Here is a 10,678-nt window from a genome sequence, read left to right as displayed (position 1 = left end):
AGGCTATTTGAACTCTCAGGTAGTAGATCTGGGCCCCCAAATAGGCTACCTATATTACCTTGCTACCAGCACACAGTCGAAGCGAAATACTTTTACACCTGAAGCCTATTTGGTGGACACGGATGTTCCTATTTTCAGGTAATCACAACCTGCTCTTACTGGAATTCAGCGGTAGCGCAGTTGTTTCCTGCCTCCGCCCATCTCCGATCGTCGTCCGACACAAGCCGAACGTTTCCGAAAAGTAACTCGTGGTCTCATTTCATTGGCGAGACGCTCGTCCAATGAGCTGCGGCCATCTGTGCAAGGCTCGTCGCCGTTGAAATTCTCAGGTTACATTTCCTCGAGGCTTTATTAGCTGATTTCACCTCAATTCTCCTGTCTCAAACTCCCTGGCACCGGTGAGAAGAAACAGCCAACATGAAGCTCTCAGTGGCGATTCTCGCAGTTTTTGCATCGATAGCTGTCACCATTGACGCTACCGTCTACTTCAAGGAACAATTTCTGGATGGAGGTAACGTAGCTAAACGTTACAGTAACTTAATGCCAATTATGTCTTCTTGTCCTAATGTATAAAAAATGTGTTGTGAAAGTGGCTGCTTAACGTTAACTGCCTTTAACAGTATCAGTTGGCAATTTGTCTATAATATTTGTGCCTTTGAAGAAAATATTTTTTTGAAAATAACCTTACTGTATTAATTTAACCCATTACAAGAGGCTAGGCCACGTTATGTCTATTAACGGTTAACGTTACGTGAACGTCATTAAAGATCATTTTAGCAAAAAAAAATATATATATATATATATATATATATATATATAGTATTGTGCCACATTGACTTAACGGTTAAGTCAGTGTCCTAATGTTATTTTAAAAATGGAATGGGTAACACCGAATGACCTCGTATGTAGCTAAGTCCAAATATTCTTTCACTTTTGATATCGCAGTGAAACGTATTGACGGCTTTCATATGAAATCCCCATAGATATCTATACATGAAATACTGTTCGGCCGCAGTGCCGTTTGTACGTTAGCTAGGCTTTTCTGTTAAAACTATTGACCGTCCTCAATGTGCCGAACCAGTTAGAATAAAAGCAGAACTTCGATGGAAAATGTAAAAGAAAAAGGGCCCGTAGCCCTGGTGACTATATAGCTAAGATTTGAGTAATGTAAACGACTAAAATGTACTAAAAACAGTATTACTGGTAAATAATTCGTAATAACAATTTGTGAGACATCTCTCACCACCAAACCCCCCCTGTCATTGACAGAGGTGCTCATTTATATTCTCTTTAAAAAAAAAATGTAGGCTTTTATTATGAAGACGTCTTCGAATTTAGTACAGCAAGTTTAAGTAGGCCTATGTGTCTGGAACAAGCATTGCAATAGATGTTTGATGTACTTTGGTAATATTGTATCTACTAACTAACCGGGAAAAAAAACAAAAAAACAGGCAGTCAGTAACCAGTTGAGTTGAATTCCTGTGTTTCAGATGGATGGGAGAGCCGGTGGGTCGAGTCCAAACACAAGTCAGACTATGGCCAATGGAAACTGAGTGCTGGGAAGTTTTATGGGGATGCTGAGGCTGATAAAGGTAACCGATACAAATACTTGCATGTGGTGTCTTGTCATGCAAATGTACTGTATGTAAAAGGTTTGTGTATGTGACCTGTTCTCAGTACCGCCACTACAAAGACAAGGCATTGCCCTTAAAGTACTGTATATACTGAGATTATCCAGAACTGGAATAACCTGCCAAGGGGACCTGTGGCAAACTAGTTACTGGACTCCCTGTCAGGTTATTCCACTCCATTATCAACACCCTAAATCTTAATGCATAGGGTACCGTTTTCTGTACTGGAATACTCCCTGGCCCCAGGTTTGCTCTGTGGTAACACATATTCATTTAGGAATATACTGTATAACATAAAATGGAAAATACATTTTTGACACAAGGCCCCTCTCCAAGACATGATCTCAAGATTACACACCAAGCCTAGTCATGCCAGTGGATATTTGAAAGAATACATTACCCTATTTCTAGTAGTAATTATTTAGTACTTTTCCAGCTTATTTTACTGTTAACTCACAAAATACTTTTATCTGCTCACTTTGCTTTACCCTTCCTACAACCGGAACAAACGTGGTACCGAATGACATCGGCACCAAGCAGGTGCACTTATTTGCACTTTTACAAATGATTGGCATAAGTAGGCCCACATTAAACAGGAGAGGTCACACCGCAATCAGTGCATTGACAGGAGGGATATATCACGGCAGAAGTACGCTAAACACCAGAGATATCTATCTATCTATCTATCTATCTATTCTCCCTCTCCCTCTCTCCCTCTCTCCCACCCTCCTCTGGTACAGCAACCAGCCCACAAAGTGCACATGCAGCCAAATAATAGAGCGATTAGAGATTGTTTGCTAGTTAATTGATAGCGGATGTCATTGCTCTCTCTGGACGGGTGATAAACAAATAAATAAATGCTGAAAATGGGTTGGCCTCCCCATGTAAAGTCTATGTACGGGAAACACTGCGCAGTAATCCTGGAACTTTTGGACTCATGGGGCATTTGCCCAATGTGCCCAGCTGATGCAGGCATGGTTATATTCATAAGCACTACAATAAGTCACAGAGTATCTGGCATACAAAAAAATTCATGAAATTAGAATGAAACCATTTTTACAAGGGAAACCTGTTCAAGAAGAAACTGCAGCATCATCACAAACAAAATCCATGAATAGCCTTTATAATAATAATAATAATATTATTATTAATAATAATAATAACAGCGGAGCACTTTCTCTGAGAGGCTCCGACAGCTTCGGTGTTGCACATCTTTATAAATACTATTTTTAAAGGTGCTCTAAGCGATGTCATGCGTTTTTTAGGCTACAACATTTTTTGTCACATACACTAAACATCTCCTCACTATCCACGAGCTGCCTGTCCCCTGAAGACACTGTAAAAAAAAAAAGAAAAAAAAAAAAAGCAGTCTCTGTAGACAGCCCAGGCTCCATAAACGGTAACAAAAACAAACTGCGCCAACCTGCACCACCAAACATAACAGTGTTCCAGCCAATAACCGACAAGAAGGATTTTGGGGTGGGGGGGGTTAGTGCGCGGAGGGGACGGGATGAGGAGGAGGGAGGGGCGAACTATCCTCCGTTTTGTTTGACAATACTTGTCAACAAGAAGTGACGTCACCCAACATCGCTTAGAGCACCTTTTTAAGTAGTTTTTTTAGTAGAATTAACTTGTATATACATTTGTACATTCTTTTTATCTTTATTTTTTGAATAGTTGTTCTTGTATTCTATCCTATTTATTATGCCTTGTACAGTATATTCTGTATGTGTGCTGTCTGTCTGATATTTGGCTGCTGTAGCACTGAAATTTCCCAATTTGGTATCTAATTTAATCTTTAGTGCTTGTCGCTGTCAGCTGTTCACTCCTAGTTTTTGTACACCAGGTATCCAGACCAGCCAGGACGCCCGCTTTTACGCCCTGTCGGCTCGCTTCGAGCCCTTTAGCAACGAGGGAAAGCCCCTGGTCATCCAGTTCACCATCAAGCACGAGCAGAAGATCGACTGCGGTGGTGGCTACGTCAAGGTCTTCCCGTCTGACCTCGACCAGAGCAACATGCACGGAGACTCCCAGTATTACATCATGTTTGGTGAGTTGTGCTTCTCTTGTGGAGGCCCTGAGGCCTGACCACAGAACACAACTGTTGAAGGAGAGAGCACTTGAAAGGATGTTTTGATGCGTCTTCCTAATTTAGTTATTTTAACCTTCTGCCCTTTCAAATGTAGTTCTTACTAAGTTTCTAATGTGAGGTCCATTTAAATCAATCCTGTAACGTGACCTGTGTCTCCAGGGCCTGACATCTGTGGATACAGCACAAAGAAGGTTCATGTGATCTTCAACTACAAGGGCCAGAACCACCTCATCAAGAAAGACATCAAATGCAAAGTAAATACTGCATGAAGCCCGTTGAACATTTTTGGTTTTTTGTGAACATGATTTTTTGTTTTTGTTTTAATGATTAACTATTTTTATTTTATTTTTAAACAACATACAAAACATACACTTTACAACATGAACATATCCCCTCCCCTCACTTAGACAAAATGTAAAAAGATGACATAATAACCATAGCATTCAATAACCAAATAGACAACAAGATGTCAACCAAATAAACATGTGTATATGTAAGAACACTATAAGCACACATTGTATGCTTCTCCCCCAGCACATAAGTTTCCTAGGAGCCCTCCAGAAAGTAATAAAATGTAAGACATCCAATCCGGCGAACCGTTTGTATGACATCTTTTCAAACGCTGCAACTCTAGCCATCTCACAAGCCCACTCCTGGATTGACGGTACCCCTTCATTCTTCCATCCTCTTAAAAGAATCTGTCTGGCTATCATTAAACTAGTCTGGACCCAGCTTCTTATGTTTATCCATCCCGTTTGGGATTGACCCATCTCCCAGAACAAATAATCTTGGGCTGAATGGAACCTGGGTCCCTGGAATCCGACATAGGTTATCATGTATCCCGGTCCAAAGTTCCTGGGAGTTATCACAGGACCATAGGACATGAAGTAATTGGCCGTCCTCTGTCTTACATTTCCAACAATTTGGCGTGTTGTTCAATCCAATTCTAAACAATCCGGAGGGAGTCCAAAAGAAGCAATGCATAATCTTGAACTAAATGAGGCGCACCCTTACATCGCGTGTCATCGCTTTAATATTCCTACAGATTCTGTCCCACTCTTCAGTTCAATTCTATTTGTCGTATCAAATCCTAACAAAAGTTATCTCAAGACACTTTACAGATAGAGTAGGTCTAGACCGCACTCTATAATTCACAAAGACCCAACAATTCCCCCAAGAGCAAGCATTAACCCTTCACTCTGAATTCCCCCCTCTCTCTCCAGGATGACGAGCTGACCAACCTGTACACGCTGATCCTGAATCCAGACCAGACATACGAGGTGAAGATCAACAACGAGAAGGTGGAGTCCGGCTCCCTGGAGGACGACTGGGACATGCTGCCCCTAAAGAAGATCAAGGACCCAGAGGCCAAGAAGCCCAGCGACTGGGACGACAGGGCCAAGATCGACGACCCCAGCGACACCAAGCCTGAGGTAGGAGATGAGGGCCGCGTTCTTTGTACGCGGATAGCCGGAAGCTGGTATTAAACCAGCTTCAAAGAACCAAAAAGAATCCAGACTTGTGTCAAATCGTCAACACTATAATCTGGATAACTCGGCTATCCACGAACGGGGCTCAGGGCTTTACTCAAAGTTCTCCAGATAATTCTGTAAACTGGATTCTTGGAACAGGACCCTGGGTTTCTTTTCAGACCCAGCTTACTTTTTAGAGGCAGATGGAGAAAGTTCATCGAAATGAAAACCAAATGCTGGACAGAAAAATGCAGCGTAGACAGCCTGAACAGTGTTGAACCAGAAATGTCACATTATAGATGCTTATAGACTCACACACACACCTTAGGAACAGTTGTTGAACCGAGTTGCTGTCCACGATTTCATATTGCAGAGTTAATCTGACCATAGCATCTGGATAAACTGCACACATACACTGAGCTGGCAAAAAAAAAGCGGAAAGCTAAGAAGCATTGGCGGAGGAACAGAGAAAGAGGAAACGGTAGACTGACCGAGCGAGGAGTCAGACACGAGAGCGACAGCCAAACAGAAATTGCCAAAACTGCATAGCGCCCCTTTAAATAACTTGAGAAATCCAGGCTTGTGTCAAATAATCAACAATCAATCAGTCAAGCTACTTTAGTTATCCGTGCACAGAGCCCAGGTCACATCCCATACGTGTGTGTGTGTGTGTGTGTGTGTGTGTGTGTGTGTGTGTGTGTGTGTGCGCTACAGTGGTAACTAATTGTGCTGTCTCCCAGGACTGGGACAAGCCAGAGACCATCCCCGACCCTGATGCCAAGAAGCCTAGTGACTGGGACGAGGACATGGACGGAGAGTGGGAACCTCCCATGATCACCAACCCAGAGTACAAAGTACGACTTTCACAGCTGAGGAGATGGGCTGGAGCTGTGTGTGTGTTTTCTAATAACAACCAGTGCCATCACTAGTCCTTACCCCTCTTGTGTTGTCTTTGCAGGGTGAGTGGAGTCCCAAGAAGATTGACAACCCTGACTACAAAGGAGCATGGGTCCACCCCGAGATCGACAACCCAGAGTACTCTCCTGACGCCGCCATGTACAAGTTTGAGAAAATTGGAGTACTGGGTCTGGATCTGTGGCAGGTAAAGATTATTGCTCACCCGTCGAGAGTCGTAATAACTGAAATACCAGAGCCTAAGTATACGTACAGACAATTTTGGTGCTGCCTGGTTTAATGGGAATTTGTCCGAAATAAGGCCCTAAGGCCTGTCAAATCTGACTCCAATTTATTAATTCCCGCTCCTTCTTTCATCGTACTTAAGTTTACCAGAACACAAGGATCAATCTGAAACGAAGAGTTCAGTTAAGCAAAGTCTACTGAGTCCAGCATAAGAGAGTACAGCTGTGGGTTCACAAACAGAGACTAAGTTTCCCTAGCGACAGACATAAAGTCAGAGCTCGGTCCACCAAGTTGTCCTCCAAAATGAGAGCTCCGATCTGTTCTCTCCCTCAAGCTTTTAGCCTATCCTCACAGGGGGTATCTTCTAGTTTCTAGACAGAAAATGTTACCTTTCACAAACGCACACACCAAGGTTGGGGCCTGTGTGGTGTGTGGTGCAAGCTCCACTTCCGTTCTTGCAACCTTCAAACAATGCAGGTCTATGCCATAAAAGCCTAAACTATTTTTATGACTTAAGCTTAACTTTCTGTGCATCAGAAACATTTCCTTGAACCACTTCCTCAATGACTGCACACAGCTCTTTTGCAACGAACACAAATCCACACATTTTGTTAAAATATTTCTACAGTGGTTAAAAAAAAAAACATTTATCCGGATACCTTGGGTAAACAATGCTAATGTGTTGGGTGTCTTTGTTCAGGTGAAATCTGGTACCATCTTTGACAACTTCCTGATCACTGACGATGTCAAAGAAGCAGAGGAGTTTGGGAAAGAAACCTGGGGAGCTACTAAGGTAGGACTGTATACTGTATGTTGGGCCTACACTATTCTGTGTATTCTATACTAAACAAAACAATATACGTACGTTAACAATTTATCCATTCATTTTTTTTGTTTATTTAGCTAACGTGCTTAGTTTTGTCAAAAATAATGAGAAATTCATATAAAACAAAATACTCATCAGTACCTGGAGTTATTCAGTTGAAAGTGAAGAAAAGCAGCCCAAAGTTCTCGGGGCTTATCCTAAGTTATAGAGGTCCGCTGGAACGAGCGCTATCGGTAGGATTGGGCATCGAGAACCGATTCCAACTTGGAATCGTTTCAAAAATGATAGGCCCTAGCTATCGTAGCTAGCGTTAGGCTCCATGTGAAAAACGATGGGAGAGACTTGCAGTTTGGGAGTTCCGGGTAAAGCCAGATGCTTACTGCAGTCGTGCACGGTGAGGAGGCGACCGCAGGGCTAATCACAGATGGGTCCGAAATGTGTTTGTGAAAGAGAGAGAGAGAGAGGCATAAGGAGGGGCTGAGTGAATCAATACGCTCTGTGCAGCTATACAGTGAAATAAGATTTTACCCATTTTTAAAGTGCTCATTTTCAGGTTCATAATTGTATTTAGAGGTTGTACCAGAATAGGTTTATGTGGTTTAATTTTCAGAAAACACCATATATTTGGTGTACTGCACATTGCTGCAGCTCCTCTTTTTTTTTTCCTCTTGTGTTGAGCTCTCTGTTTTAGCTACAGAGTGAGGCATCTCACTTCTGTACCATCTTTGTTGGGAGTCCCACATGTGCAGTAAGTACTGCTAGCTAGTCAGTTGCAGAGTATGAGGGAGTGCCATGCTAGCAGCTCAGCAGTCAATGTCGCTATTGTGGCGCACTGCCACAAATAAATCAATGTATGGTAAACAGTGCTGCAGAGTTGGGAGGTGTGCTGCTAAGGGGAGTGTGTTAAAGTCTCTCAGTATGAACACTGGTTGGTCAGCTGGCCGTGCACGTGCACGTGCACTGTTAAAACAGTATGTGTTCTGCTGCCTGTGTGTTATTGGGTCCTGGTACATACACCAATATAATAGTGAGCTGATCTGAACGGCGTCCTCGCCTTGTTAGTTGCTTTTTGATTCCTCTTGAGGGTGGGGGGGGAGTGTGTATTTGTTTGGCAGTTGAGTTCATATATCGACAATCTTTGCGCAGCAACGCTTACTGCACTTTTAAATACCACCACCTGTTGAAAACATGAGAAAAACTTGTCTTGTTCCCCCCAGGGACCAGAGAAGAAGATGAAAGACGATCAGGAGGACATGGAGAGGAAAGTGAGGGAGGAGGAGGAGAAGAGCAAGAAGAAGGACACTGAAGGCGGTGATGAGGAGGCGGAGGAAGAGGAGGAGGAGGAGGAAGACGGCGAGGAGGAGGACGAGGCAGAGGAACACGGCAAGGAGGTGGAAGAGGACGCCGGGACGGAAGAGGACAGCGATGTCAAAGAGAAGGACGAGTTGTAGAGCGAAAAGGACCCGGTTGGCGGACTGCTGTGTACTTCTCTCTGCAGGTTCGACAGAAAATCAGCAAAAAGCCCTATGGACTCTGGCCTTTCATACAGCAGCCTTTTATTCAGGTGTAGGGACGGGGGAGGGGTGGAAGGTGGGGTCAGCTCAGATTAATTTTTTTTATCGATTCCCTAGTTGCTTTTTTTTTTTTTTTTTTAACCTTCAAATAAGAAAAGGGTTCACATGTTGTTTTCCTCTGTTTGTGTGTCTGCTTTGGTTGAGAATGTTCTTATTTAATGTGATTTACTGAACGGTCCAATGGTGTGTGTGCATTCTGCAGTTACTCACAGAGCCAATTCATTTATTATTATTGACTTTGTTTGGATGTCCAGTATATCGAGGGTCTGTGATGTCTGGTTCATGCACTTTTATTTCTCCTGTGTGATTTAGTACTGTTTTTTTTTTTTATATAAATTGACCCCCCTTCATAATTTATTCAATCATTACATGGATTCCCTAAAAACATGTCAGTTCCCAAAGCTCTGTTTTTGGGGCATATGTCCTTCCTCAACTCTTGTGTGGGCATTCCTAATGCGTGTGTGTTTGTTTGAGAGTAAGACTGCATTTAGACAAACTGTGATTTTTACAATCGCCATTTTCTCATTGTTCTGAATGAGTGACTGTCCTGTGGGTGCACACTGTTCAGTTTCACTGAATAAATTCATGCCTCTCTCTACAAGCTGACGCCTGTTTTCTATTGTAGCGGTTAGTCTTATTTCCGTGTGGTGTGAAGGAGAGATTTTTACGGGTGATAGAATGGGGGCCACAGATAACCTAAACAATGCTGTTTTTCAATATCTTTTTTTGGGGGGGAATATACTTTTAAACATCTTTTTTTATACCCTTGAATAAGTTGTTTTCTTGGCCTTGGGGCCTTCAACCACATCCCACAGCCTTCAGCATATTTAGGTTGGCTTAATTGACTTGGTCGAAGTACGGAACGTCAGTCACATGATAAGTCTATGACCATAACATTGTGGCCGGGGTTGGCTCAGTTGGTAGAGCGGCGGGCGCACATGTGTAGGGGTTTGCTCCTTGGCGCAGCGGCCACGGGTTCGACTCCGCCCTTCGGCCCTTTGCTGCATGTCATTCCCTCTCTCTCTCCCCTTTCATGTCTTCATCTGTCCTATAAATGCCCAAAAGAATAATCTTAAAAACAGAGCACGTTTTTCTCCCATCCCGGAATGCTGTGTGACAGACCTTTATCTGGCAATGCCAGACTAGTCACATGATAACAGGGTTGTGTATAGGGGAAGATGATAACCCTATGTCTCTGTACAAAGATGCTCTCTGCCATTGGATGTGAATGTCCTCCTTGATTTCAGCCATCCACTGACTTAAAAGCCTCTGACGAAAATCTTTTAAACTGACCTTTGTCGATCTGAAATGAAGACTGATTCAGCAACTGCACGGCCTATTTCTCGCTTAAAATGTTTTCAGAAACACGTTTCGGTGAACTATTTTAGTAAAATATGACATAGTACGTATTCTGAATGAATCGCCATTAATGGCCGGTTGAAAAATCCAAAATCCGGAATAGCAGCCAGACCCACGTGACGTGTTCGTCCAATCAGCTGCCGGTTTTCATTTTTTGGGCGACAATACAGATTAGCGCCGCCTGCTGTTATGGAGACGTATTACGTCTCGTCGCTTTGGTGTGTTCCGAAGCATTTTTTTGACCAACTCGGGGAGACTGATCAGTCCAACTGCCTTTTCTGCCAACGGTCGGCCGTCGGCCCGGTGTGTAGCTGCCTTAATACTTGACACTTTTTGATACCTTATGCTGCAGACGCATTTTGGTCAGTACTCAAAAAGTATTGAGGTTGCGTTGACACACGAGATAAAGTAAAGCACCAGGTCTGTGGAGTGTGACCTAATTCAATTAGGAGGCCAACAAGTCACCCTGGTTGTTCAAGTTGCCCCTACCATGGATTCATTCATTCATGATGCAGACAGAGAGAAGAAGCCTTTAGGTACCTCACAGACTTGGATGGTATCTTTCCTCCAGTGTCTCTTGTATT

General features: G+C 43.1%; 1 protein-coding gene across 1 annotated transcript; it reads left to right on the top strand.

Moving 5' to 3' along the window:
• Positions 1-309: 309 nt before the first annotated feature.
• Positions 310-9,336, top strand: LOC144523728 (calreticulin-like). Its single transcript, XM_078259517.1, has 9 exons — positions 310-511; positions 1,491-1,592; positions 3,478-3,681; positions 3,883-3,977; positions 4,947-5,156; positions 5,936-6,049; positions 6,154-6,297; positions 7,036-7,128; positions 8,379-9,336. The coding sequence occupies exons 1-9, from the start codon at positions 418-420 to the stop codon at positions 8,610-8,612; spliced, it is 1,290 nt and encodes a 429-aa protein (XP_078115643.1). The 5' UTR covers positions 310-417; the 3' UTR covers positions 8,613-9,336.
• Positions 9,337-10,678: the final 1,342 nt, after the last annotated feature.

Source organism: Sander vitreus, chromosome 9 (genome assembly GCF_031162955.1).
Source record: "Sander vitreus isolate 19-12246 chromosome 9, sanVit1, whole genome shotgun sequence".
Taxonomy (NCBI): domain Eukaryota; kingdom Metazoa; phylum Chordata; class Actinopteri; order Perciformes; family Percidae; genus Sander; species Sander vitreus.
Note: the sequence above shows the minus strand (reverse complement) of the source record. Positions and strands in the feature narration are given on the sequence as shown.

Bases quoted from the DNA above. Each gene is read 5' to 3' on its own strand.
- LOC144523728 (XM_078259517.1), top strand. From the start codon at position 418: ATGAAGCTCTCAGTGGCGATTCTCGCAGTTTTTGCATCGATAGCTGTC. The intron at 1,593-3,477 runs GTAACCGATACA...TTTGTACACCAG, and splicing joins GGATGCTGAGGCTGATAAAG to GTATCCAGACCAGCCAGGAC. The intron at 6,050-6,153 runs GTACGACTTTCA...TTGTCTTTGCAG, and splicing joins TCACCAACCCAGAGTACAAA to GGTGAGTGGAGTCCCAAGAA.